Source organism: Annulohypoxylon maeteangense (assembly GCF_022496945.1).
Source record: "Annulohypoxylon maeteangense strain CBS 123835 unplaced genomic scaffold GGS22scaffold_12, whole genome shotgun sequence".
Lineage (NCBI taxonomy): Eukaryota > Fungi > Ascomycota > Sordariomycetes > Xylariales > Hypoxylaceae > Annulohypoxylon > Annulohypoxylon maeteangense.
Genome location: NW_025953259.1, coordinates 939,570 through 965,772, shown reverse-complemented (window position 1 = coordinate 965,772; position 26,203 = coordinate 939,570). Strand labels below are relative to the sequence as shown.

General features: G+C 46.0%; 11 protein-coding genes across 11 annotated transcripts; 8 read left to right on the top strand and 3 right to left on the bottom strand.

Annotated features, from left to right (window-relative positions):
* Positions 1-239: 239 nt before the first annotated feature.
* GGS22DRAFT_190252 (uncharacterized protein) lies at positions 240-1,008 on the top strand (the record flags this gene model as incomplete). Its single annotated transcript, XM_047964954.1, has 3 exons — positions 240-327; positions 377-771; positions 859-1,008. 3 exons carry the CDS (start codon positions 240-242, stop codon positions 1,006-1,008), a joined length of 633 nt encoding a protein of 210 aa, XP_047817427.1.
* A 667-nt stretch (positions 1,009-1,675) lies between these two features.
* GGS22DRAFT_190251 (uncharacterized protein) lies at positions 1,676-2,122 on the top strand (the record flags this gene model as incomplete). The annotated part of the gene is made up of 1 exon (XM_047964953.1): positions 1,676-2,122. One exon carries the CDS (start codon positions 1,676-1,678, stop codon positions 2,120-2,122), a length of 447 nt encoding a protein of 148 aa, XP_047817426.1.
* A 598-nt stretch (positions 2,123-2,720) lies between these two features.
* On the top strand, positions 2,721-4,310 carry GGS22DRAFT_167494 (uncharacterized protein). The gene is made up of 5 exons (XM_047961984.1): positions 2,721-3,236; positions 3,297-3,486; positions 3,549-3,649; positions 3,704-3,831; positions 3,885-4,310. Exons 1-5 carry the CDS (start codon positions 2,852-2,854, stop codon positions 4,023-4,025), a joined length of 945 nt encoding a protein of 314 aa, XP_047817425.1. The 5' UTR covers positions 2,721-2,851; the 3' UTR covers positions 4,026-4,310.
* A 141-nt stretch (positions 4,311-4,451) lies between these two features.
* Positions 4,452-5,337, top strand: GGS22DRAFT_190249 (PTPLA-domain-containing protein; the record flags this gene model as incomplete). Its single annotated transcript, XM_047964952.1, has 3 exons — positions 4,452-4,671; positions 4,797-5,186; positions 5,249-5,337. 3 exons carry the CDS (start codon positions 4,452-4,454, stop codon positions 5,335-5,337), a joined length of 699 nt encoding a protein of 232 aa, XP_047817424.1.
* Positions 5,338-5,512: 175 nt separating this feature from the next.
* Positions 5,513-6,860, bottom strand: GGS22DRAFT_190248 (uncharacterized protein; the record flags this gene model as incomplete). The annotated part of the gene is made up of 3 exons (XM_047964951.1): positions 5,513-5,637; positions 5,730-6,728; positions 6,818-6,860. The coding sequence occupies 3 exons, from the start codon at positions 6,858-6,860 to the stop codon at positions 5,513-5,515; spliced, it is 1,167 nt and encodes a 388-aa protein (XP_047817423.1).
* A 486-nt stretch (positions 6,861-7,346) lies between these two features.
* GGS22DRAFT_33421 (thymine dioxygenase) lies at positions 7,347-8,808 on the bottom strand. The gene is made up of 4 exons (XM_047966834.1): positions 8,715-8,808; positions 8,531-8,622; positions 7,631-8,460; positions 7,347-7,575 (listed from the first exon to the last, which is right to left on the bottom strand). Exons 2-4 carry the CDS (start codon positions 8,570-8,572, stop codon positions 7,443-7,445), a joined length of 1,005 nt encoding a protein of 334 aa, XP_047817422.1. The 5' UTR covers positions 8,573-8,622; positions 8,715-8,808; the 3' UTR covers positions 7,347-7,442.
* On the top strand, positions 8,787-10,736 carry GGS22DRAFT_33436 (uncharacterized protein). The gene is made up of 2 exons (XM_047966835.1): positions 8,787-9,168; positions 9,290-10,736. The coding sequence occupies exon 2, from the start codon at positions 9,420-9,422 to the stop codon at positions 10,563-10,565; it is 1,146 nt and encodes a 381-aa protein (XP_047817421.1). The 5' UTR covers positions 8,787-9,168; positions 9,290-9,419; the 3' UTR covers positions 10,566-10,736.
* A 2,193-nt stretch (positions 10,737-12,929) lies between these two features.
* Positions 12,930-14,299, top strand: GGS22DRAFT_167475 (uncharacterized protein). Its single transcript, XM_047961983.1, has one exon. It carries the CDS (start codon positions 13,598-13,600, stop codon positions 14,207-14,209), a length of 612 nt encoding a protein of 203 aa, XP_047817420.1. The 5' UTR covers positions 12,930-13,597; the 3' UTR covers positions 14,210-14,299.
* A 481-nt stretch (positions 14,300-14,780) lies between these two features.
* On the top strand, positions 14,781-16,649 carry GGS22DRAFT_167472 (oxidoreductase-like protein). Its single transcript, XM_047961982.1, has 4 exons — positions 14,781-15,266; positions 15,328-15,617; positions 15,705-16,496; positions 16,565-16,649. Exons 2-3 carry the CDS (start codon positions 15,350-15,352, stop codon positions 16,469-16,471), a joined length of 1,035 nt encoding a protein of 344 aa, XP_047817419.1. The 5' UTR covers positions 14,781-15,266; positions 15,328-15,349; the 3' UTR covers positions 16,472-16,496; positions 16,565-16,649.
* A 587-nt stretch (positions 16,650-17,236) lies between these two features.
* GGS22DRAFT_167470 (uncharacterized protein) lies at positions 17,237-18,221 on the top strand. Its single transcript, XM_047961981.1, has one exon. The coding sequence runs from the start codon at positions 17,398-17,400 to the stop codon at positions 18,154-18,156; it is 759 nt and encodes a 252-aa protein (XP_047817418.1). The 5' UTR covers positions 17,237-17,397; the 3' UTR covers positions 18,157-18,221.
* A 594-nt stretch (positions 18,222-18,815) lies between these two features.
* GGS22DRAFT_195252 (kinase-like protein) lies at positions 18,816-20,538 on the bottom strand. The gene is made up of 6 exons (XM_047965643.1): positions 20,270-20,538; positions 19,992-20,196; positions 19,875-19,900; positions 19,635-19,734; positions 19,411-19,556; positions 18,816-19,348 (listed from the first exon to the last, which is right to left on the bottom strand). Exons 1-6 carry the CDS (start codon positions 20,492-20,494, stop codon positions 18,932-18,934), a joined length of 1,119 nt encoding a protein of 372 aa, XP_047817417.1. The 5' UTR covers positions 20,495-20,538; the 3' UTR covers positions 18,816-18,931.
* Positions 20,539-26,203: the final 5,665 nt, after the last annotated feature.

Sequence of the window (26,203 nt, the reverse complement as noted above, 5' to 3'; positions counted from 1 at the left end):
ACTTATAAAGACCTTGGCGAGCAGCTAGGGCCGCCGGACCATCATCGGCAGAGCTTTCTCCTGTGTATAAAGCAGCTCGTATTCCCAGGCTTCAACAAGTCATTCCACACTTGGGGTAAGTCATAACTTCCTAGATGTTGGCCGGAAGAGTACTAGGTATGTATCATAAACTCATTTATATAATTTAATTCTTCAGAATATTAAGCACTTAGCTCATCCATAATCACCTAGTTTCCATCATGAATACGACGAAAATCTCCTTTTCCCTCGATGCTCCTCCTGGTACGGACATCTGGAGAAAACCGCCTAGCACAAACGTGTTCAATGGTACTAACTCCCCTCATTCTCTCCCCACCTCTTTGCTGACGCCAGCCAGCTCCGATCACCAATACTGTCTCGGGCCCCCTTAAGAAGTTTCAATCAGCTCGTGTTACCTTCTGGGCCGAGTGGACCGAACGATATGACCAAGCAGGTCTCCTACTTGTGCCAAAACGCCTGTCCGATGCTTCTGTAAACCCACCCGAGAAATGGATCAAGACGGGTATTGAATTCTACCTCGGACAGCCGCAGCTTAGTACTGTAGGTTGTGATCGCTGGGCGGACTGGAGCGTCGCACCCCTGATACTAAAAGAAAACGAGATCGAACCTGCGAAAGCAGGGGGTGTCACCATTGAGATTGTTCGTGAGGGTGATGAGCTTGGGAAGAGTCTTTGGGTGTATAGGGTTGTTTCCGACAAGGATGGTAGCGTTGTTGACAAGATCCCACTGCGGGTACGTACCTAGTATTATACGCACCTCCCCCTTTATATTATCTTAAGAATCTTGAGAGGAAATTTTGACTAATACTTGTTTCTGCAGGAGATATGCTGGGTGCTCGCAGACGAGGACGAGGCCGGTGGCGAAGAATGGACCATAGATGTCAGTCCGTTGGTAGCCCGTCCAGGAAAGGACACGGCCGACTCACTCAGTGTTGATTTCAAATTGTTTGAAGTTCAATGGCTACCCTGATGGATTGGGGCGGCGTACGTTAAGATAAAATCTAGTTAGGGATTACCTTCAAGTACCTACGCTTTACTTTCTCGAAATCAACCTGAGGATACCTAGGTATACATGTTCATAAGTCATCGTGGGATTGTATGTAGTTGTTCGTGATAACTACCTCTACCTACCTGGTATCAAACAGTATATTAAAACTACCTAGATACTTGGTAGGTAAGTACCCGATCGTAATTGTTACGATGCACCTGCACCTCCTATTCATTAATGACACACTCTCAGTTTTCTGCGACAAATGACAGGGTAACTAGCAATATCTGCGTAATGTAGGTAGGTAGTGCCTGAGATATCCTCTGTTGCTATATTTATGGCACATCACGCTGTGGCATTCTCCTTGCATGATTCTAATCTTCAAGAAATTTCTGTTTGCTAGGTATGGATGAGTTCTCGCCTAGAACAAACCATCTGCTACGACTTCCCTTGTCATATATGACTAGATTCTTGAAGGAATGGGACATATTGACTTGGTGTCTAGAAACTACATCCATTGATGACTCGAGCTTTATATATCTATATAACCTCAGCGGGTCCCATAGACTCGACACTTTTCTTCCCTTCCCCCCGACCGACCCAGATAACACAACCAATTTGAGTCGTTCATATAAAGTTATTATTTACCATGAAAACTTTTGGTTTAGTAACCAAAGCTCTCCTCGGAGTAGCGCCTCGGATAAACGATGCCTTATTCGGCAGCAATGACTCTTTTACGATAGGGCCGGTTGTGCCATGTGCTGCGCTCACTAACAGCACTAGAAGTGTCTTCGCAACTCCTACAGTCAACATTCCGGATCTTGCGTTGGTGTCGACGATAAGCCTCATCACTACCCCTGTTGTGCGGTTGGACGCTGTGCGGAATGATGAGGGGGTTACGTTTTCGGAGCAGTTGGTAGACAGCGTACCGCCAAGGATCACCATCGACACGATTATAGCTGTGGTCAGACCCCAAGAGATCACAGAGGCTGATTCTGAGCAGGTAACAATTGCGCCAGCCTCACCTGGCCTATCTGATATATCCTCTCCTATCTCTGTAACGTCTTCGGATTACCACTGTAGGGGTCGGGATTAAGGAGGAAGGTCTGCCATTCGATATGCCTTATATGATCAAGAGTGACGTACAGGGCGATGTAAACCAACTTCTACTCTTCCCTTCACATCACATTCTGTTGATATATTAGGTAATGCAATGCCTAAGGCTACGCGTTGAAGCAGATGGATACCTACATACCTAGGAGTATTTATACTTTTACCATAGAAGTAAATATTATGTTCTAGTGGTACATGGGGTTTCCTGGATTGGGAGTGGTGATTGGGTACATCTTGTATCTTGCATAAACTAGCCCTATGTGCGTTGCGTCCTAAAGATGGATGCTCTTGCTTTTTCTACTAATACCTACTAGGTACCTACATACTCGTTACTTTGGTAAGGGTGCTAGATATTAGCGACTATACCTAGTAGGTTATGCGTGATTTATTTGGCGACACGATTGAATACCTGAGGTACTAGGTAGGTACTTGATTATCAAACAGGTATATCTATCTCAGGCAATCGTAGTCGTCGCTGGCGCCTTTGTGTAACATATTTGAACGTGTCCGTGCACCACCAGGTAATTTAGTAGTTAATAGGTACCTACCTACACTATAAGAGGGGCCTACTATTTTGCAACGTCCCAACGCGGTCGCGTGTTTGCTACTTTAACACTACTAAGTACCTATTTTACAATCCCATTTACTTCTCGCCCACCTCGTTACGCAAAGCTAACTTTAGAGATACTAAATAATATTGAAGATATTCGTCATGGCAATACTGGAAGAACTTCCCGGTGTGGAAGTCACCGTGGTAGTTGCCGGACGCGATGCTGTCGAATATGACGATCCTGATGCATCGGAACAGCCAGCTGGGGTAGAAAATTACCCTACTTCGACAAAGTACATCGAATGCATCGACGGTACTAATTTCAGTATTAAATACAATTTCACTGGAAATTACGATTGGAGCTATCGAAACCACTCCCTTTGTCTACGGCTCAAGGCTGATGGGACTTATCTCCGTGGTGTCTTAATTGGGAAACATCACTTAGTCGCCAATCGTAAGGTATATGAAGTCCAAGACAGAGTATTCTATAACACGGAAACACGGGAATGGCAAGGCCAGAAATTCAAGTTTTCCACCGTTACAACTGGTATTAGTATACTATACTTTACACGTGCGGGAATGGTTGGCTGATATATTCATACTTTAGTTGACGACGTGTCGAAGGATCGCATTCGAGGCGACATGGAGGTTGCTAAGAACCTTGGAACTATCGTGATCGAAATTCATCGGTGTAAAATCCTGGATAACTCTCCTCCCCCTACAAAAGCCGGTAAAGCTTCTGAATATGAACTGTCCGAGAAGAGTCTTAAGGGTAAAGCGATATCGCATGGTACATCGTGAGTGCCTCGAGCTAAAAGAGAGGAAATAAACTCAATACTAACCTCAATCTCGTTCTAAGCCTTTCACCACCCAACAAAATCGGTGCTCTGAGATTCTCTGAGACGGAGTACTTGGATAAGGCGCCAATTGCGGTATTCCAATTTCACTACAGATCAAGAGGTAAAAAAGGATGGTATATTTCGATTCTCGGACAGCTCTGAACTAACTTCTTAGATGCTCTCAAACGTGAGATGATTATTCCTCGAACTCCATCTCCTAGCCCAGGCGCAAGACGAGGTATTGCCCACATGTCGCGGGCGGAATTGGAACGGTTGGCTCGAGAGAGACTCGAACAGCTGCAGGTATGTCGTTATCATACGCCGATATGATTTCGTAAGTAATTAACTTGGATTAGGGGGGTGGTAACGTGAAAGAAGAGCGTAAGCCTGCCATCAAGAAAGAATCGAAACGGAAGGCGGATGCAATTATCGACCTGAGCGACGACAATCCACGGCCTGCGCCCTCCCCGGTATTCATCGATCTCACAGACGATTAGGGGGTTTACTTTAGAAATTGATATGGCATTAAATTTATGCTAATGGATGGTTAGGCTAGGAAAGCCTTCATGAATGGAGTACGGTTTGTTTCTAGATACTCGGGTACCTGGGTAGGTAATTAGTAGAACTAGCTTTGTAGAGATGCATTATAATAAACTTGGGGAGTTTAAAAGTTATAGTGGGGGAATTAAGTAGCTGGATTAGCTGAGCTGGCCTACGTACCTAGTACTCCCTTGCATCGGTCTAGGTATAGTGGATGAACCCCAACCAATTTTCAGCTCCCCACCTGCCAACAAGACATCAATTAAGTACCTAGTACTACCTAATAAGGCATTGTGTGCTGAAGTAGCTTAATTTTTTTTCTCCCCTACACTACAACATCGAAAATCCCATCTCTTTGCTTCCCGAAGCTATCGACGTTTAGCATGGCCGACACATCGAAACCCGTCAAGAAGGCGTCGCCTATCAAGAACGGCTACCTCATCCTTTACAATGCCGTATCTGCGGTCCTCTGGCTCACAGTGCTTAGTCGCGTCGTCAGCGCCAATATAACAGGCGGACCTCTATTGGTGTACCCAACAGTCGGCGAGTTCTGCAAATGGACACAGACGGTGGCTGGTATGGAGGTCTTGCACTCGCTTCTAGGTATGTTCTGCCTACCATTGTACCCTCCATGCGCGAATAGCCATTGTGCTTGTGTTTTAAGCGGCCTGACGTCTCCGTCTCAACCTTATACCCAATTAGTTGCTAACTGGTCCTAATACAAACAGGCGTCGTTCGTGCCCCCCTTTTCACGACCTTTATGCAAGTCTTCAGCCGATACGCGATCGTATGGGGTATTACCGACCTATTCCCCGAACTAGCCCTCGGTAGTGATAGCGGTGATAGCTATTCGAGCTTGGCCTATTCGTCGATGCTGGTCGCTTGGGCTACTACTGAGATAATTCGATACTCATACTTCGCTCTGGGCTTGTCGTCGGGCGGAAAGCCACCGTATGTCCTACACTGGCTGCGATACCACGCCTTCTTTATCTTGTATCCTGTCGGCATATCTAGCGAGGCGTACTTGATCTGGCGTGCTGTTGAGCCCGCCAAGGAGGCGGTCAGCCCTTTATACTCGACGGTGCTATTCGGATACGTGGCATTGGTGTATCCTCCGTGTAAGTGAATTCTGCCGTATTCTAGTTATTGAAACATAGTTACTGACGATTAGAATCTATAGCCGCCTATATCCTGTATACACATATGATGGCTCAAAGAAGGAAGGTCATGAAGGCAGCTAAGACGTCGGACAAGAAGGCTTCGAAATAGAGCTAAATACCTCAGTCATATACTACCATAGAACTGCGAGTTTCAAGAGCATTTTGCGCGAAATAATATATTCATGGATACCCCAAAAAGGGGGATGGTGTATCATAGAGGTTGTTCGTTGGTATCAAAACAAATATACAATAGAATCAAACTCAGTACGCATTGTACTATACGGTCACGCTTCGATCGATTTGCGCGTGCTCGTTTCATACCACTCGTTGCGTGTCCAGCGCACAATCAGTTGCTTAGCATCTTCGGATAACTTGTGGTATCCGGGGTTCTCCTTCGGCTCGAACATAGCTGTGCGTGTTTTAGCTGGTATGCACTCCATTAAAGAGAAAAATGGGACCAGTCGATAAAAAGGGAGTGGAGAAACAAAGAGATAGATTTACCCATATGCGCACCGATTTCTTCCTTCGCCTTATCATTTATGGCTTCCAACCACAACCCGGACTCCTTCTTCGTGGGCACATTGCAGAAAGTGCGCTGGTTTCCCATGACGGTGCCAACCATGCTGACCTCCTTCGACGATGCCGCACGTCCTAATCGTGTGTATAGGTTGGCGAATCCGACCCCCATATCTCTGTGAATACAGACCATGCGCGTCACCCGTTCTCGAAGCTCTGCTCCCCGCGCGAGACACCCTACGAACTCTAGATGGGAGCTAACCCACGTGAACCCCGAGTTGAGCTGGTCCCGATTCATGTAAGCCGCTGCACCACCTGCCGCGATGGCTCCGGCTGCTCCGGCTATTACGGCGACACGTCCCCACCCCCAACCGCTATCTTGTTTTTTCTCCTTTACCGGCTCCGGGGCCGGTAGCGCTGCGGGCGGCTTCTTTGCGTTGCTTCCACTGGATGCCTGGTTGTAGTTCCCCCAAAAGATACTTGATAGTCCGTTGAGTTGTGTTAGCGCAGCAGCCGCGCTATTGTAGTGCCCCTCGGCGCCGTGCGCCACGACGCCGGGAGAAATACCTAGGTACGGGGTATCGAAAGCTAGTACGCCTTGGATATAAGGAAACATGAGACCATTGGTTAACGGCTCACCGACATTAGGCGCCACGCTGTCGCCGTCGTCGTGGGTAATGGGAACTTCGGATGCTATCGCTATGGCAGTATCGGCTGCTACGATGCCGCCCATAGAGTGTCCTATTAGGATAACATGAACGGATGGATCGATAGTCGGGGAGTGCGTGCCGTTGGCAACTTCGAGGTCGATGACTTTGTTTAGTAGCCAGTCGCGGAAGCGGCCGACGCATTCTTTTAGGTCACCTCGGGTCTCATAGCGAGGATAGGTAATGGCGCGAACGGAAACTTTTGGTAGGGAAGCGCGGACGAGGGAGGCGAGATGTTGGGCGAATTCGGACTTCTCGCCGAAAGTGTCATCACCCCCTTTTATTTGCCATCAGTTAGAAACAGAGGAACGGGGAACGGGGGAAAGAGACAAAAGGATGTATCATGAATGATAGACGTTAGCTTACCCTTGAAGCCATGGATAAAACACAACAACAGTGTCTTCTTCATCTTGTGTCCCCATCGAGAAAATAATATCGGATGTAAGAATTAAAGCTGAGGGTCGAGATGGAAAGTTTCAGATAAAGTATGGCCTAGAACTTCATAATACAGGCACTAATTGTTAGTTGAGTAGGGCTGTAGGATCAGCGCCAGAACCCTTGGAAGGTCCACTATGACCCGATGGTTCGTTCTTGCTGAAATGACGTTTCTTCAGCAGGTGGACCCACCTATGATTCGAGGGCGACTCCCCTAATTTGGCACATATTTATGTAAATAAGAGCATTTAAGTGCATAAGCCCCAGGTCATTTCGAAATTTGATTTGTTTAAATAACAGAATGCGGACCTTCACAACAAACCCAAGTTTACATTCATGTTGGTTCGTTCAATGTCGAGCCTGAAAACGCAATACATCACGAATAGGAGTCAAGTCCGATATCAGGAACCCTCCACTGGTACCATGGTCCAATATCTGATCTCCACGACTCCAGGTCCTGGCGATCATTGAATACAGCTGTACTCCATACCATCATGAGATCTTCGCGAGACATAACTTGAAACAACCCTCCTATCAAATCGGCATAATGTGGCTATTAGTAAGTGGCCGCTAATCTCTGCACTAGGTATTGCCCGCTATTGATTCCTTCGTATTTCCTCTCCGTCTCAGCAGCGTACGTTCCGGGAATGGCTTCGATAAAGCTCTTGTAATTGGGATTGCAGAAGTACCTTAAAGCGCAGTTAATAATTATTCTTGAAGTCAATCAGGACTGAATAAACTTACGCGATGCTATATCTGGCCGGATAGACATCGGTGTCTCCCGACGGTGGCTCTACCACACGATGGATGGTGCTTTTGATATTATCGTTGCTCCATCTAGCCAACAAATCACCGGCGTTCACCACACATGTATCCTCGATTGGCGTCGCATCGACGAAAACACCTGTTGGGCTTCGGACCTGCAAACCACCACGAGAATCTTGGAACAACAAGGTTATAGAACCGTAGTCGCTGTGTGCTCCGGCGCGAACTTGGCCTGGATTGATGGTGAAGACGTCCTTTTTGACCTCGGGGTAATGAAGAAGTCGGAGGGTGTTATCACCCACATCGGTGTAACAGTCAAACCACGCCTCATCGATACCGAGACCGACTGCTATGGCACGCATGACTTCCATATGAAGATCCTTGCATTTGTTATGGAAATCAAGCATTGTCTCCTTGAAGCCCACTAGTTCTCCTTCCTCATCCGGCCAGTGGTTAGGGTGGTCAGGTTCACCTTCGCGGCCGATCTCCAAGCTCTCTTTTAAGTCGGGCGCGGCGTCCCTCAATTTCTTGACATCGTTTATGTCGGTCAGTGTCGTGGTTTTCTCGCGGCCCGGTGCCGAGTAGCCCCTATTCGCCTCCGGAGTCAACCAGCAGTGAGACATCTTGGTCTCAGTGGGCAGCCTAAAGTACTTCGCTGACGTCTTAAACACATTTTGACGGTACTCGGACGTGATGGGTAGGCCCTTAAGGTAGATGAAGCCAGCAGTTTGAAAGCCGTGAAGGATGGCCTTGGCGGTCTCCCTCCTCTGCTCCGGATTTCCATTTAGGAAGTGGGAGAAGTCAATAAGCTACGTATTTCCTATGCTTAGTCACTCGTTCTCCTAGCTTAGGATTGAATACTTATCCTAGGAGACCTACCGGGATGACAAGGCCCTCGCTTTTCACTGCCGCTGCCTCCATTATTGTTTTTAACTTATTGAGTACACAGATCAAAGCTGCTAGACTGATTTCTTATAATGAAAAGTCAGTTACTCACACGTGAGTTGGCAGGCTAAGCTGGAGTATTCGACGTAGAAGAGGAAGATAAAACACTCTTACTTACTGCGAGTAAAGTGTCGTCGAGTTGTGCTACGATAATTATTTGAGATGAGAGTGAGTGGAGGTCGGCCACTTCCGATAGGAAACGAATCCTCGTGAGAATCCCAAACCTTTAATATCTTTTGGTCTTTGCGCAGACTCCTTATCAGTGAGGCCAAGTATCCTGTCAGCCAATCCGAAACTAGAGGAAACAATGCAGCTTGATATCCAATTCGACCTAGTATATAGTACAATTACTCATGACTAACGATATCGAAAGACCTCGGGTATCGCCCGCATATATCGGAGATATCTTACTATAATATCTCGGGACCCCACAATAGATAAGATGTCTCCATTCAGATGGGACATGGACAATGTGGGGTATTGCTGCGACATACAAGATCCAAGGTTCGATCGATCCATTTAGTAAGATCCGTATAGTTTACCTTGGTTATCTTGGTTCTAGGTTTTAGGTTGTATGTACTTTCCTCCACTTCCCTAAGACGATAACTCGCATGTATCAAAGGTAAGAAACCTAAAAATAGGGGTTGCTCCGTACCTACATAGATGAAGAAGCAGCTAAACGAATATTCACAGGTTGGACTCAAAAAGAACACCTTATTTCGACAGCTTTTGTATAACCGGCTTACAATTATCGACGTTTTATATCTTCGTTGAGAAAAATATAGATCGAGTTATTTCACAAGGATTGTGAGAAATTAACACGATGGACTCAACGACACCTCGTGTGGTGGATATCCACACTCACATGTATCCTCCGGCATACGTCCAACTCCTGGAATCCAGAAACAGCATCCCTCTAATCCGCAAATTCGCTGGTGCGGAGGCACCTCGTTTAATAATTCTACCCGCCGAGGCGGAATCGCTAGACAAGAGTACTTCTGAAAACCCGGGGAAACCATCTTCCCACCTCCCCGGCCGGCCTGTAACAACTCACTATTCGTCACTAAGCCAGAAGTTACACTTCATGGACACACATAAGATCGATATCTCAGTTATCTCACTCGCAAATCCCTGGCTTGACTTCATCGCCCCTGAGGACGCCGGCGAGACGGCTAAATCCATCAACCAAGAATTTTCGAACATGTGTGGCGAAGCCCCAGGTCGCCTCTTTTTCTTCGCCACACTACCCCTGACTGCACTCCCCGAGACACTTCTCGCAGCTGTAGGATACGTCCGCAGCCTTAAGTACTGCCGAGGCGTCATCCTCGGCACGTCAGGTCTCGGAAAGGGGCTCGATGACCCAGCATTGGTACCCGTATTCCGCGCTCTAGCCTCTAATAAGTTGACTGTGTTTCTGCATCCTCACTATGGACTCCCGAGCGAGGTTTGGGGCCCGCGAGCAGCTGAGTACGGACACGTCCTCCCGCTAGCCCTTGGCTTCCCGATGGAGACGACGATTGCTGTCGCACGCATGTATCTTGCCGGCGTGTTCGACCAAGTACCAGAGCTTCGGATGGTGCTCGCGCATAGTGGCGGGACATTGCCGTTCTTAGCAGGGCGTATAGAGAGCTGCATTGTACACGACGGACATCTTGTAAAAGAAGGGAAGGTAGGGCCAAGCAGAAGGACGATATGGCAAGTTTTAAAAGAACAGATTTTCCTCGACGCGGTCGTGTACTCGGAGGTTGGGCTGAAGGCAGCGATCGATGCTAGTGGCGTGGATAGGTTGATGTTCGGGACGGATCACCCGTTCTTCCCGCCGCTAAATACCGACGAGCAGGGTGAGTGGGAGAGTGTGACGTGGAACGCGGAATCGGTTCGGAAGGCTTTAGGGGAGGGTAGCGAGGCTGCGCGGGCAGTTATGGGTGGGAATGCCGTCGAGATCTTGATGTTACACGAGGACGATTGAAATATTCATATTTATGTGAGAATATTGGTATACTCATGGTGCAACTCATCGCTCCAACTCCCTTGGTCTCTCACTTACACAGTAAGGAAATCTTCGAGATGACAATTCATAGTCCTTATATAGAAGAGAATTAACTAAAAATCAATACAATAACATTCACCAAGCGAGAAACTCTTATTAGATGTCTTGTGACGAGTTGCTTTAAGGGGTAATGGTGTAGCTGTCTTCGTTGATCCTCAGTTCCAACTTCTTATCCTAAACGGCCTCGGGTTCCGGTAAATTACTTACGATTGATGATAGCACGGTCTTCGTCAACCCTAGTTAGCTCTTTCTTCAAATTATCTGTCGGCGAGGCTATATCCACAACGCCGTTACAACATGAACGAATGTCGTGAATCCACAAGAACCGGGTCTCTTGTCTGTCTACCTGAGGAAGGCACCAATTAATTTCTTTCAAAAGCGGATCATCTCATAAGTAACATGAGCTATGGACAATTTTGTCAGCTGCTATCACCAATCTCACTGGCGTGTCAATTTACCTCTACTTTTCCATAAAACATGTTAACCGCACTTTCAATCTTCGATTTCCACACAGCCATTTCAACCTCGAAATATGGAGGCTACCAAAAATCTCGTGTGTGCCAATTGTGGTGCTGAAGTTTTAACAGATCTTTATACGTGTATGAGCTGTTATGATGTACCCGTGTATGCGGATGGCGAGCTCTTCGATGTTTACTGCGATTCGAAGTGCCAACAACAACATCTGGTGGAGCATAAGACTAGATGTGAGCCGCGAATGAAACGAGTTCAGCTTCTCAGAACGGCAAAGTTGATGAAAGCTACCTTTATGACGTTCCGCGAATGCTTGTACGGAAGGCCGCTGGTGGCAATCAATATCCGTAACGGCGAACTCCATTTACATATCAACCCGGAGCCTCCATTCGATACATGGTATTACCCATTCCCTGATGGGATCACTACTACTACCGAACACAAAGAGGCAGCACTCTCCATCCAAAACTGCAATGCTTGCGCAAGCATATGTAGTCCTCTAGCCCGCCACTTTTTAGAAGGTGAGTGACTAACTCGTATGAAATTAATATGGGCATGACTGACGAAGGGAAAGGAATCGCTTTAGAGATGGAATTATTCTGCCTGGACGTGAAGCCGCGAATACTGGCAAGATATATGTCGCCAGGGGGCAACCTGGATAGACCCGCCGATGACTATCCCCTGCACACCGTGATAGTCGTGTCCATGCAAGACGAACGATGGGTTATCGACATAACGGGAAGCCAATTTGGTTTCCCAGATCTCATCTGTCCCCTGGACACGTATCTCAAGAAGTGGGAGGGCCATCTCGAAGCCTTGCCATGTCCTTACCCCGTGGGCGAAATAGCCGATATTGAACAAAGCAACTTCTTCCCAGCCAGCTCGAGCGTTAGAGTAAGCCCCGAATTCATGGCGCACCGCGCCCACGAAGAAGCCGGTCGTTATCACCTCAAGGCACTAATAGAGAGACGGTTCTTCGACGCCGAAAATCCGAGTCTCGCATCCGATTACCTGAACCAGACCGAAGAAGAATTCCGAGATGGACTTGCAGGATGGGTGGTTGAGGTCAGAGAGCATATGATGGAATTCGTTCGACGTATGACTGGAAGGTTCCACCCAAATGAATAAGTTCAAAGACAGTCGGTTTTGAAGGACGTTAACTTGTGTAAATATCACGGTCAACCCATTTTCTTCGGCGTTTAGCCTTTTGCTTTTACTTAAAAATTCAATCAAACCAAAGGAACTTGCCTACTAGGTACTACCTACGAGTAGGTAATGGAACGAATCATTTCCAAGTTGTCGATGTTATCGAAGGTTAGAGATGGGGGGTCGTAGATTGTAAACATTTATTTCTTGGGCATACCTTAGGTTAGTTGATAAACCCGAACCAGGAAGTGGGATAATAGACCTAATGTTAGTCGATATTTAGGGGATTGGTGAGGAATTATAGCGTATTTATAGTGCGTGATCGTTATAATTAAAGAGTCCTAGAAAATTTATAGGGGGCGCACAGGGCTTACTTAGGTAGGTGCCTAGGTAGGTAGGTACGCAGGCATAAACTTCGTGTTTTCTTTAAAACCACTCGAAAACTACTAGTAACATCCCCGGAGCCTTTGGGGTGCTGTAGGCCGCTGAATTTTAGCGAACTTATGCGTTGAGTTCGGCTCCTGCTCCAGTCTGAAACAGAGCGAACAAAGCCCCTCCCTTTAGGCGGCCCCCAAGGTTCAGGTAGGTGCCTAGGTACCTACCACAGGCGGTTTATGCGGTCACTGTTGATAAATCCAATGCTCGAGGCTATTTCAATCGTCGCCGGTCTTTTGGTTATCATTTGCCGACTCACTTTATTAAGATTTGAGCATCAATCTATCTCCCTCGACCATATAAGCTTCCATTAACAATAAACAGAATTGTGAACGAAATATCGCTTGAAAACCGATGATCAGGGTCCGGCATCGTCGCTTAGCGAACACAAGAATCAACCAAAGCCTGAAGATCATGGCACCGACTCCATCCATGTTTAGTTCCCATGGTTAACCATTGGTATCTTTTACGATGCAACTCCACGCGTACGTACAGCCACAGCGCTTATAGGTTGGATGGAATGATCATTGTCATTGGCAGTTTTGATTGCTATCAGCATCGAAGTGCAATTTGCAACATAACGCCACCTGCAGGAGTGAATATCATAGCCACTACTATCGCCGTATAGATGGATAAGATGCATCTTAAGCGTGTTTACCTACATATAAAGCGCTCGCCGAAAGAGGGTGGTAGCGGTGGCTTAACTACCTAGCAATATCCAGACTTGGTCCCTGTCGAGTGATAAAAACCCTGGAGGTACTCGGTCGATTCCAACATGGGCATTGAGCAGCTTCGGAAATTCTAAGTTAGCCCGTCGAACACTCGAGGCACAATGTTCGTTTAGAGCTACTGGCGACACGGTTCCTGATGAGAAGCTTCTGAGTTTAAGATCGAACCCTATGGTCCTAAAGCTTCGTGGGTACGCCTTCGACCATATCACCACCCTATCCCAAGCCCCCATAAAGGAACTATACCCCAATGGATCACAGCATTTCTACAACGGAAGAGACGACATTTTTGGGGTATTTGGCCGCATGATGGACCCCGGGGGCTTCGATACCTTAAAGGAAGTGCTGCTCCAATATGCGCAGAATCCGGAGAAGGTTCAGGAAAAACTTAATAATCACTTCCGAACACACCGGGACTATCTCCCGGGGGAGGCAGTGAAAATCCTGAAGATGACCCAAGGCCACTGTGAAAAGTCGGGATGTTACGAGACAATAGAAACTTTGACATGCTTGGATCGCTGTTTCTTCCGCACATCAAATGGTGCATTCGTGTTTTGTCCATGGACGGCACGAGAGGGTGATGTGGTCACGATGCTCTTCGAGGCGAAGGTGCCATACTTGTTGAGACCCGTTCGAGGCTACATCGATCAAATTGTCGATGATACCTGTGCTGATGCATATCAACTAGTTGGTGAGTGTTATTTGGACGGTTATATGAATGGCGAGATCTTGGAAACACAGAATGCCTTAAGCATTCAAGTTTTGTTATTTGATTTGGTGTAACTAGGTAGGTAGGTGGGTAATCGGTTCGCGAGGAGCTTGTTGTGTGTTTTTGACAAGATTCAGGATGGCCAATTGTAGATTGATTAGAAAGATTCGATTGATTACATAATGAATTGGCTTACATAATGGCGGGGTATCGGAAGGTCGTGGGGACTCAGGACCTGATGTCCCTGGGCTTGGATTTAGGTAATTGGATTAGTAAACAATTTATTACCTAGTAGTACCTACCTCCTATAATTATAATCTTTGTCTACTAGGTACCGAAGGCAAAATTGGCCGAAGATCATGAAAAAGGTAGTACCTAGGTAGATAAGATAGAACCATCGCTCTCAATTAGCATGGGCAATATCCCAGTATTTTAGGGCAGTTGTCCAAGTATTAGTTACGGCGCAAAAAGAGGCCATCGTGATTATTATTTTCCCTTTCTTAGTACCTGCACAGTCATCAAGTGTCGGTGAAAAAACTTGGAATGATTTATCTGTGCCTCATTACCCCAGATTATACTACTAGGTATGTACCTAGTAGGTATTGTACCCGCAAAAATTCAGTGAAGAACGACCTGAAATAAGCCTGAAACAGTGAAACGAAAGGTCCTACCCACTGGAAACAGCAACCCCCCTGTACCCAGCAGCCTAGACTAGGCTGCTTAGCAACTGCCTGCTAGGTGCCTACCGTAACTTTGAGGTGTGGAATTACCTTGGTTCGGAGTCTAAGCGATTTGAGGCACAATCACCAACACAACGGATGCAACGCTCCAGATCGGTGGAAACTAGACTTATTAAGTGTGCGGGATAAAGTTTTATTGAGAATTTGTAAGCCGCTAAGAGAAATTCGTGTAGCCGGATATTCATGGGAATCGCAATCGCATCCAAAGAATGCAATTCTGCGACCCAAGCCACAATTATATCATTCTGTTTGTCAGCAGAAAATATACCACCGCACACCACTGATTTCTAATTGACTTATGTCGATGCCTTGTTGTCCATTGGTAGACAAGCCAGGTAGATAATATAAATATAAATAGGTAGTGAAGAAGACCTCTGTTTTCTTCCGACTCGTAAGTCTCATTCTCTTTCTCACTATCACTACATACTAGACACCTAACATCCGACATACAGAAGCTCCAACCAGTTCTCAAAAATGTCTTCCCAAAAAGCTCTTGTCATTCAGCCCGAAAAGGTCGCGGCAGTGATCCCCGATGCTCCCATCCCCAAGGTTCGTCCTGGCTTCGTCAAAGTTAAGACTGTCGCCGTAGCTCTCAATCCTACCGACTGGAAGCACATCGATGGATACGGTGCCCCTGGCTGCTTTGTGGGCTGCGACTATGCCGGTATCGTAGAGGAAGTTGGTCCCAACGTAACCAAGTCGTTGAAAGTCGGCGATAAGATCGCTGGCTTTGTTCATGGTGGTAAGTTTGTGCGAGAAAAGGGGTTGCCTCGGGGGTGCCCCCACCAAATGCCTATCCATACGTATGCTTACTCATTCATGATTATAGGAAACTCTGATAGGAAGGATGATGGTGCCTTCGCTGAACACATTGTGGCACATTCCAACATTGCCATCAAAGTCCCCGATAACCTCCCAATAGAGGAAGCGGCGACGTTAGGTGTGGGTGTCACTACCGCTGGTCAAGGACTCTACCAATCACTCGGACTCCCCTGGCCTAACGCGCCGGCCAAGAAATCGTTCCCAATTCTAATCTACGGAGGTAGCACCGCCACCGGCACACTTGCAATCCAGTACGCGAAGCTTTCTGGTCTCCAAGTCGTCACCACTTGCTCGCCCCGTAACTTCGATCTCGTCAAGAGTCTTGGCGCAGACCACGTTTTCGACTACAATTCGCCCACTGTAGGAGCCGATATCCTGAAAGTCACCAACGGCGAGATCGCCCACGTCTTTGATTGCATCTCCGAAGGCTCCTCTCCCGCCATATCGGCTGAGGCGATCGGTCCTAAGGGTGGCAAATATAGCGCTCTTCTACCGGTCGAGTTTCCTCGAAAGGATGTTACCTCTGCCATGACTCTGGGCTACGTGGCTATTGGCGAGACGTTTTCCAAGTTTGGTGTGGAATGGAAGGCTACCCCTGAGGACTTCGAGTTTGCTTCGAAATTCTGGAGTCTTACCGAAGATCTGTTTGCCCAGGGTAAACTAAAGGCCCACCCAGTTAGTCTTCGTGAAGGTGGCCTGGAGGGGATCCTTGGAGGTCTAGACGAGATGAGACAGGGCAAAGTCAGCGGAAAGAAGTTGGTCTACAAGATTTGATATTTAGGGGGGCTTATAATGAAATCCTGTTGCTTGTCGTTAGCTTAGCTACTATGAAGTAATATATCCTTGTTGAAGTATATGGTAGACGTACAATCAATTGTATAGATATCGAGTTTTGATTTCCATCGGATGTTTGATCGACTCAGACGGCAGTATCCTCTAGATTATCTTGATGTAACTATGTCTATACCGAACGTAGTCTACGGTCGAACCATTCTCCATTGGAATTCGGCGCCGAATTACCTAACCTGTCGGCGTATTCGGAGCCCTAGAAACGCCCCCGACTTAAAATGCAACTCTATGCTTCTTAGTGGGTAACACGATGAGGTGTCATAATGATATGTAAAAAGATCCTTGTAGAATTGTTGATCCATTATGAATAGGATCTTAGTTAATTCATAACGGTTTATATACACTTGTAGTCAATCCCCCAGTTTTCGGTACTTACTAGGTAGGTAAGTTATTTCCATATGAGGACTTTCCATAAGACTGAAATTATATGTTAGAAAATGGGGGTGTTTTTGCGTAGGATGTTACCACTATCCCAAAACTCGAGTTAAGGTCCATGGATGACATGCCGAGATACGTGCCAAGAGTATGTTGGTGTGATAATGCGTAATAGTATTCACTATTATTGGATGATCATTGATTATAAATACATATCAATATATGCAGGAAGGATCAGATATGTCACTGCTAAAGCCCCGAGAACATAATGTAGCCCGGGAGCCCGGTCTCTTGTGGGAGATAAATAGGTTCCGTGATCCCTTTTTCATAGACCTTAAAACCATAAAGATTCATCAGCTTGTTAGGTCTCTCGTTCTACCTAAGTACTAACAGTCCTTGTCATAATAGGTACCTAGACAAACCATTAGTACCAATCTTCTTCTCTCTATATATACCTACAATATACCCACTTCACTATGACAGACATTGATTACTACCAGCGGTTAATAGAAAAGTTTTCTTGGGATAACAAGCCACTTCTATTAGCTGCAGGAGCCAGCTATGTTGTTGGTTATCTACAATATTTCTACGCAATCCGACTTTCATTAAGGGAAGGGAAAAGTCCGATGCCCTTTTGGATGCACTTATTCTATCTAGCCCATGATTCTACTTGGTCGTACATCCTCGGTTCAGCTGCTACTCGATACAATGAGCACTGGTTTCTTAGGGGCACCTCTACTGCCCTCTTCGTTTGGTCCTGCTTGGAGATCTATTGCATTCACAGAGCGCTTACAAAAGATCGAGAGGCTGAATTCGCGACTACCTTCAGTAGTACCCAATTCAACGTTCGCTCCATAATCACGTATGCGATAGCGATGCAGCTGGCAATGTACGCTGTAGTTCTTTTGGGAATAATGTTGATGGGCGAAAGATGCTTGATGCAATGGTTCTGTCTTACAAATGTACTCATCGTCATCGGCCCAATCCACGATTACCTACGAAGGGGCTCAAGAAGGGGGCTCTCTCTGGGCTTTTGTGTTGTTAACATTGTCGGAACAATCTGGACTTTCGCTCCATTCGGTTTTTGGGTTTTAACGATCCCCGAGGTTTTCGACAACGCCATATATTATGTTTCTGGTGTCATACTCACAATTTGCGTTGTCTGGGAGTTTTTTATCGTTGCACAATATCCGCCGAAGTTTCAGGGTATAAACAAGCCTGTTCCAATATGGTAAAACTGGATATTCATCATAGACTCGGAGTGTGTGCTTTATCTTAGAATACAATTTCAGTACACAAGTTGAAATCTTTCGTGATTAGTGGTCTAAATTGAAAATCAGGCTCAAACTACGAATTTTCTAAGTACATATTATTCATTTAATAAACGTATATAGGTACCTACCTACCTACCGTGAGAAAATCTGGAACTCTTTCGCGTAATGGTTAGTGAGTTCTTCTTTGGTATAATATAGCTAATTGATATTACCTACCTAGGTACCTAGGTAGGTAATCCTCGATTGGGAATTGCTAGATTCGGCCATTGTTGGAGGCAGTACCCAATCAGCTACAACCGGCTAAAATGAAATAGGGGCTTATACGTTGGGGGGTTTAGCGCTATTCGCAGGCAACACTAACATCCATGGATGTGACTACCTACCTACCTAGGTAGGTAGGTAGGTACTCATTAGTTCGACATGAATCCAAATCTTGTGTTATTCGTGAGGATTACGGTATAATACCGTGTTGATGAAACTATCATATTTTAGTGTATTGAGATCCTCTCATAGTGTATCACGAAGGAAAAGAAAAGCTTAAAAATTATACACTCGAACATGAGAATTTATAGGAACCTGATATTATTATTTAATTTTAGAATAATATGACCATGAAAGATGAGATTTAGTTTACAAATTATCCTTTTGTTAAAATGTGCAAGAGAGATTCCACCGCCTAAAAAGTTTCCAACTCTTCTTCGCCGATGATAATGCAACTAACTAGGTAGACATTTTATTATGAAAGTTCAATTGGCCTATCCGCACCTCCGCCAACTGCGCCGTCTCCTCCTCCTGCTGGAGGGATTGGGGGTTCAAAAAGGATTCTCCTGCAGAGCTCTTCAACCGCTCTGTCCTGTTCAGAATCAACACCATAATAATCTCCATCTCTGGTTGTTATAGCACGCGTTATCCAACTGTGCATGGAGTCTAGGGGTGGACGATCTCTAGGATCTGTCGCCAGACACTGGGCAACGTGAATTTTCAGCATGTTGTCAACCGTCGGAAATGGTCCTTGACCTGCAACTCTCAACGGGAGAATCGCATGCGCCTGTGTCCTTAACTGGAATGAACCATGCTCTAATTCGTAAGGGTCGCAGTCGCCCGGCAGTTCGACCCTTACATACGGATCCATTGTTATCAACATTGACATGATCTATCATGCTTGTCAGAAGGTGATCAAAACATCAAGCTATTCTCTTGGCTGGGTATACATACTGCTCCAACATCCCACAAATTGCCCGGTACGCCGCGAGGAGTTGCGCCCTGGGCCCAAGCCCACTCGCCAGTGAGACCAAAGTCGATGATCTTTAGGATCGGTGAAATTCTGTGCTCTATGTTGGGAAGAAAATCTCCAATAAGAACTAAGTCTGTATTAGCTTATTACTTCTCCAGCTAGTCAAAGTACCTAGGTAGGTATTCATTGAGAGGTGTCCACATACTATTCCCACGATGGAGGTCGTTATGTTCCAAAGTTGAGGGTCGAACACGTTCCTGTGGTATTTCGTCCTGTAGCAAGTCGTCCGTACGTTCAGCAGGCCACTACACCCAACAAAGAATCAGTATCGACTAGAGACCATGAATTATTTAGGCTGCCGGACTCCCAATAAAATATGATGATGATGATAATGGCGAAAGCAGAGGGCATCAGAATGACTTTAGTAACCAACGAAACTACTTACGGCCATGGCGGTACAGGCTCGTATCACTATACTCCCGTCAGCTCAACTATCATTACGAGGTCTCGTTATATACCCGTGTATGAGAAGGGAAGCAATTCAATCGACGGGTTGACTTACAGCAGAAGAACAATCTCCAGAGTAAACGATTTGGCAGTGGTGCCAATCCCATAACGAAGACATTATCCATGAAACGCTTCAGGCTGCCGTTTGGTATCCATTCTAATATAAGCCATTCTCCGGAAACGTTGGATTGCGGCCCATTTTGTAGAGGGTTATCGGGAATGTCAATAACCTGAACTATATGCCTGCTACCGCGCAACCTCTGTATATTTCCATAATGTCAATCTAAGGGAACTCTGTCTTACTTTCCCGTAGTCTCTTCGGAAAGTACATACCATTAAGTACCCTTTCTCTGCTCTCAATGCATCTTCCGCATTTTGCGTCTCAAAAGCCCTTTTAACCAAGAATTCCTTCAAGTCTGGTTGGCTAGCATCAGTGTACCGCACCTGATGTGCAGAGCCATAGTTCCCATAGGCTATTAATCTTTTATACTCGAATCGGGGATTGTTAGAGAAACATTCTTTAAGAACTTGGCAATTTCGTTGCACATGATTACCCATTTTTGTGTTTATGTGAGCGTGAGTGAAGAGATCGGGTACCGATTTCGTAAATACCTAGGTAATAATCACTGACGATGATTACTATGTTATCTGGATACTAGGTAACGATCACTTAATATTCTTCGGATTCTGGCCATTGTTCTTGTAATAGGATTCATCAATCCCATTGCGGCCAAGGTGAACAAGGAGGTCGGCCTCAATGAACAAGAATTTCTTTATTCTACCTAGGTAGACAATGGACTCTGCAGAAAGGTATACCTCGTCCTGGTGGTATCTAGTAAATAGATAGATACCTATTCCCGGATTGATAAGTAAGATCGGGGTGCCCATCTTAGTATCAATAGAATCCTTTATCAGGATTTGACTACCAGCTAGGTAGGTAGGTACCTACTCTTGGTATGGATTTCTTTCAAATCTATCGCATCAAGTGTTGCTACCTAGGTACCTATGTGCATTTGAAGACATCACAGTCAAACTGAATTGTCTGAGACCGCTCCAAATCCTCATACAGCCTACAACCCAAGGACATATCTCTCTATTGTAATACATCAAACCATTCATTGATTCGAATGTTATAATAACGCATACCTACCTACTCCCCACTTCCCTATCAGGCCTACTTTCAGTATATAATCCGACGCAGCCAACCCGTTTCGGAAACAATTTCCAACGTCGTTACGCGGCCAACCGTAGATGGGGGTCCACGTTAACCCGACCTTTGGTCAGCAAGTCTTATTCTACTGTCGGATAACACGAGATACGGTTAGGTGGCAAAGCCTTGTCTTGGTCCAGGCGCGTTTCCGATACCGTAGGAAGACTTGGCTATGGAAGCGTCGGAACCATGTTCACATGCACGACCGCCGGGATAGTCCGATATACGGGCAGAAAATCAGTCCATCTTCCAGCGTCAACGGAGCAAGCCCGAGATAATCCGAATCACGGATTGCTGATCTCGCCTTGCTGGATTACACTGCATGTCATACGGGAAGTATGCAGGGCATCTAGAACTTCGAGGATCTCCCGCGTTCACCCCTTGCGAAGTCGCATAGAGGCTAGGTCCCTTTGGGGATATATCATCGTGTATTATTGCCTACGAATTATTATTTGTCAACCCCCTCAGCTCTTTTTGATTGAAGTTTTAAATCAAGTTATTCGACATAGTTATAGCTGCCATATCTCGGAAATATTCTAATCGCGTAACTTGTATCTCCCGAAAAGGAGAGTATAGCCATACATGACCTACCTCGCAACCGTAATGGCGTATTCATAATAATGCCAAGCATGGCCTGTCAGCCATAGGCCTTTTCTAATTCTAATACATGGATTCCAGTACCTGGCACAATACCAAGTAAGTAGAATCTACTAAGTTGAATTACAAATGCCTTGAGCTTAGGTAATTTTCTGTATGTAGGTAGGTATAGAATAGGTAGATAGCTATAGGTAGATTTGATTAAAGGGGTATAGAAGCTTTACATGTCTGACCTCACCCCAATCGGGTCAGCTGCCGAAGACATCGAATCAGCACGCAGCACTACGGCACATCGTGGTACCTACTAGCTGCTTCGTCAACATTATTGTTCCTTTAATTCTTTTCGATGTAGAATCCATACCTTCATCATCATTATACTATCCGTATGCTTGATCTACTACTACGTTCAATCTCACCACGATATAAGATATCCTGGGTCACCGACAAGATCAGCTTACTCACTTTAGGTGCAACCCAATTCAAGAAGGTGACCGGTTATATATGTATGAGATGCAAAGCAGTCAGTTCGTTGTGTTGCGATCCATATTAACCATCATCTTACCTTTCAAATATCGCCCCCCTCAACATAAAATTGCCTTGTGATCGAAGTCCACCGCCAGATCCACGTAATTTGCCTGCTACCTACTCTCATTCAGATGAGCGACGGTATGCGTAACTTACGTAGAGGCAAAGGCGATTGCTTCGCGACTAGAGCAACGCAAGTCGGAGATCTTTCGGCCGATAATATAAACCCAGCGCGACGGTAACAAGGTGGAGGTCAGCAAATATTATCAGATTCCCCATGGATTCCCGAGACTAATGATTTGGAAAGCTCTTCGTGCCTGATAGATCTTGCTCTATTTTCGAGCCCTGACAGTTGACAAGTTAGTCTTGTTGGGGGAGAGCAAAGAGGGGCTGCAGGCATTGTCAGCGACTGCTTACCCGACCCTATGGCGGCCGCAGGTCTGCATTCTCGACCCTGCTTACAATTCGCCTCTTGCATACGGCACAAGCACGGCACAGGCATGTCCCGCAGCACGCAAGCTACGAGTTCTGCATTAGCCCGAAAAGAAAAGAGCTCTTTTAACATACCAATTTAGGGATGTGAACGGCGATCCGTGTCTTGCATGAATTCATCTCGACTGAGGATGAGGTGATGGGATCTCATATTCGACGGCGCTCGTTTAGGTATGCGACATTGGGCATGGCTATACCAAGAAGACTTCTCCGGCCTAGACAGCAATGCAGAGATCCAGGTTGGTCTACGATTCGGAGATGGCCTGAAGCGACTTCAGACCCCGTGTTCTCTGCTATTTCTGGGTGGCTAGAATATCCGTCTGCATTCGCGTAAAGGCTTAAAGGATATACCGAGCCACACAGTCGGGAACATTTGACAGGGAGAAATGAAGAAATTTAAGTCGGGTGTGTAGGGTCCGGACTTTGATGATTGATAGCGCAGTAGGTCAATTATACAAGCACGTCAGTAAACACTCAGAACTAGACGAGCCTGTTGGAAATAGGCAATCATGGTTAAGTGTAGAAAACGGATATTAATGTTTCTGTTGGAATTCCGCGAAGTCAAGAAGAAAGGTCTAGGCTGCATCTAATCAATTCCTCCCACGCCTTAACCTTCCAAGGTTATCACCCCTATTTCTTTCTTGTGGAAAGGGGTAACTCACTGATACCTACCTGGTAGGTAGGTATATACCTCTATATATATAATTACCAATCATCGAGAACCTTCAATTTCACCTGAGGGTTTTATGGGATCTAGTGTTGGGTTCTCTTAACCTAGTATCCTTTGATGTTACCAACATCAGAATAATAAATTGGCCCTTAAGAAGTTCATTAAACACCATATGAACATTACCACCCACGCTTAAATGTTTCTGATGCATCGCCTGATTGCCAAAGTGAAGAAAAGAAGCCTGTTAGAATGTTGTCTAGTCGCGGCCATTGCAAAACCCTCCATTCTTCATTGAATGACAACATAAACCGTACTACGGTTTGGGAAACAGATGAGTCAGTGTCTTAGACCCCGTAAGCCCTCCACATTCCAATGGGGGAAAAGCATTCGAGTAACACGACTCATCTGCTCTGCAACCAGTATCGGTCAACTAAATAATCATGTCGGTATTGTTCAGTTGAGGCATTCGAGTATTCAACCATTTCAAGTCCCAGACAAGGAGTACCTCCATACCCGCCGACAAACGGGCTTTTTCGATACTATCAATATAATTCAACAACCATATTGACCATATATAGAGGTACCTAATATATGAGGGTACTGGGGTATTAGGTACCTGCCTACCTAGTAGCCTTCATTGATAATATCATGAAGCTTTTGTTGCCTTCTCCGTGTAGGTACCTATATGGCTTGACTTCATTTATTTTACTTTTATCGTCGTTTACTTGAGATGACGTTGAATTGAACTCCGTGATCATTATTCTTCCGGGTCCACACAACTGGACCTTGGGTAGAATTGATGCTACCTACCTAAGCAGCTAATAAGCGTGGGAACGCGATAAGAGTGATTCGGTGATTCGATGTGCTTGTCTATTAGGTCTCGTGACTGTATTAGGTGGATATGGCCACAACTTGGAACCGGTTGCCCAACCTCAGAGAATCCGAGCTATCTCCCAGTGGAAGAATCGTGTGGTCCCAGATAGTAGTGATGTTGGGTCGTAGGAAGCGGTGATAAAAGTGATAAAGGAAACGTTCGGGTTCCCCATCGAAGAAAATCTCGCTACAGCACATGGTGAGCGGACCACTAGGCCCGTCTAGGAACTGCGATTGCACGACTCTTCTAATTAGCGCAATGATTTACGGGACCAACAAAGCATGCCGGACCGAAAGTACGGGGCATGCGGTCCATAGCGTCTAATTATAAATGACCGATGCGCTCATAAGGTAAAGATGTACGGCTCATGATGCGAGGGGGGCATATATAAGAGGCGATTCTGTTTTAGTCACACTTTCGGACTTGAGCGAAATCGAAGTTGGAGGATTGAAAAGAGCTGATTGAGATCGCTGGTCGGATTCTCTATTCTACATAATACAATTAGCACGAATGAGGATACTATGGTACTTCCATTTCCATCTTTCATCACCTCCAAACCGGGATGTTCGCCAAGAATCCTGTAGGAAGCCAGGCAAAAGCTTGACTTGACAGCTGCTTTGGTCAAAATTGCTGACACTGTGATGAGTTCAGATGCTTGAGATGTTTCGATCTAAAATCGTCTAAATCGTCTAAAATCGCCGCTTACCTAGTTCTTATCTTCAGAGCTAGATAACTAAGCTCAAGCCAGTATCCCGCGCATGCCAAGTAATTATGCGGCGACTTTTTTCAAGAAACAACCTTGAAAAGTTGAAAAGAGTGAGATAGAAGAAAAGGCGCCGCGCCGGCAGACGACGGCAGACTAGCGGGTCACATACGTAAACGAAGCGCTAAGACGGTGGGTTTTTACCTAGACGAGCTAGCCTAGCAGATAGACTTGGGAGACCTGACTGCCTGGCAGCCTGGGAAGGACCTAGCAGCTGCCTGCTAGGAAGACTTGGGAAGGGACAAGGGCAGGGTATAAACGCTTAGCCCCTGGGGATCCATGGATCTTCGAGTAATCCCAAGCAAACCGACAAGCTGATTGCCGTTCTCGATGACGTATTTGGTAATGGTCGACGAATACTAAGATGTAAACGTGCTTAGCGCCGCGATTGAGCGTCTCTTCTTTTCGCCGCAATCCAAATCCTTTCATTCTCTTTTTGACATCTTTCGTGTTCATTATCGCGTCTGAAATCTTCGCGACGAATCCTTCGTCTCTTCTATTTTTTTATTATTTTTTTTAGTTACCCCAGAATCTGCAAATGTAATAGGTAGGAGGTATCTTTTTTTAAAAATGCCCCGTAAATTAGTTTAATCATCTTCGCCTTCAATGATCCTATTTACTCCACTCCCCTCTCCTCTCTCCACTCTCTCACCTTGATACTCACCGGGGATCGTGATGTGAGAGTCGTTACATGAATTATCTAATCACGACCAGGCTTCCAGGTCAAGAAGGTCAAAAAGCCAAAAAGCCAAAATAGGTCAAGGAAGCTAATAAGAGGATCATTCATGACATCCGCTCCCACCCATTTACCCCACGTAAAGTCGGCAGTTTGACATTGGGTAGCAAACATGTCGTCTCATCTTACCATCTTACATACCACCACAGACGGGGCAGACAAAATACATAAGTACAATACATCTCTCGAGATCGAATTGGTTACCGAGTTACAGTAGCGAGTCCCCCAGCTTCCCCCAGTCCCCCCCAGTCCCCCCCAGTTCCCCTTGGAAAGTCTGGAATGAAACCCCCGACGGTGTTGGGTGGTTTGGGTGTCTTAGCAGCTTAGGTATCTCGGGGTCTTGGGTGCCACTGTCTACGCAGTCCAAGCCGGTATCACGGAATTTTGCGGTCTTTTCTGT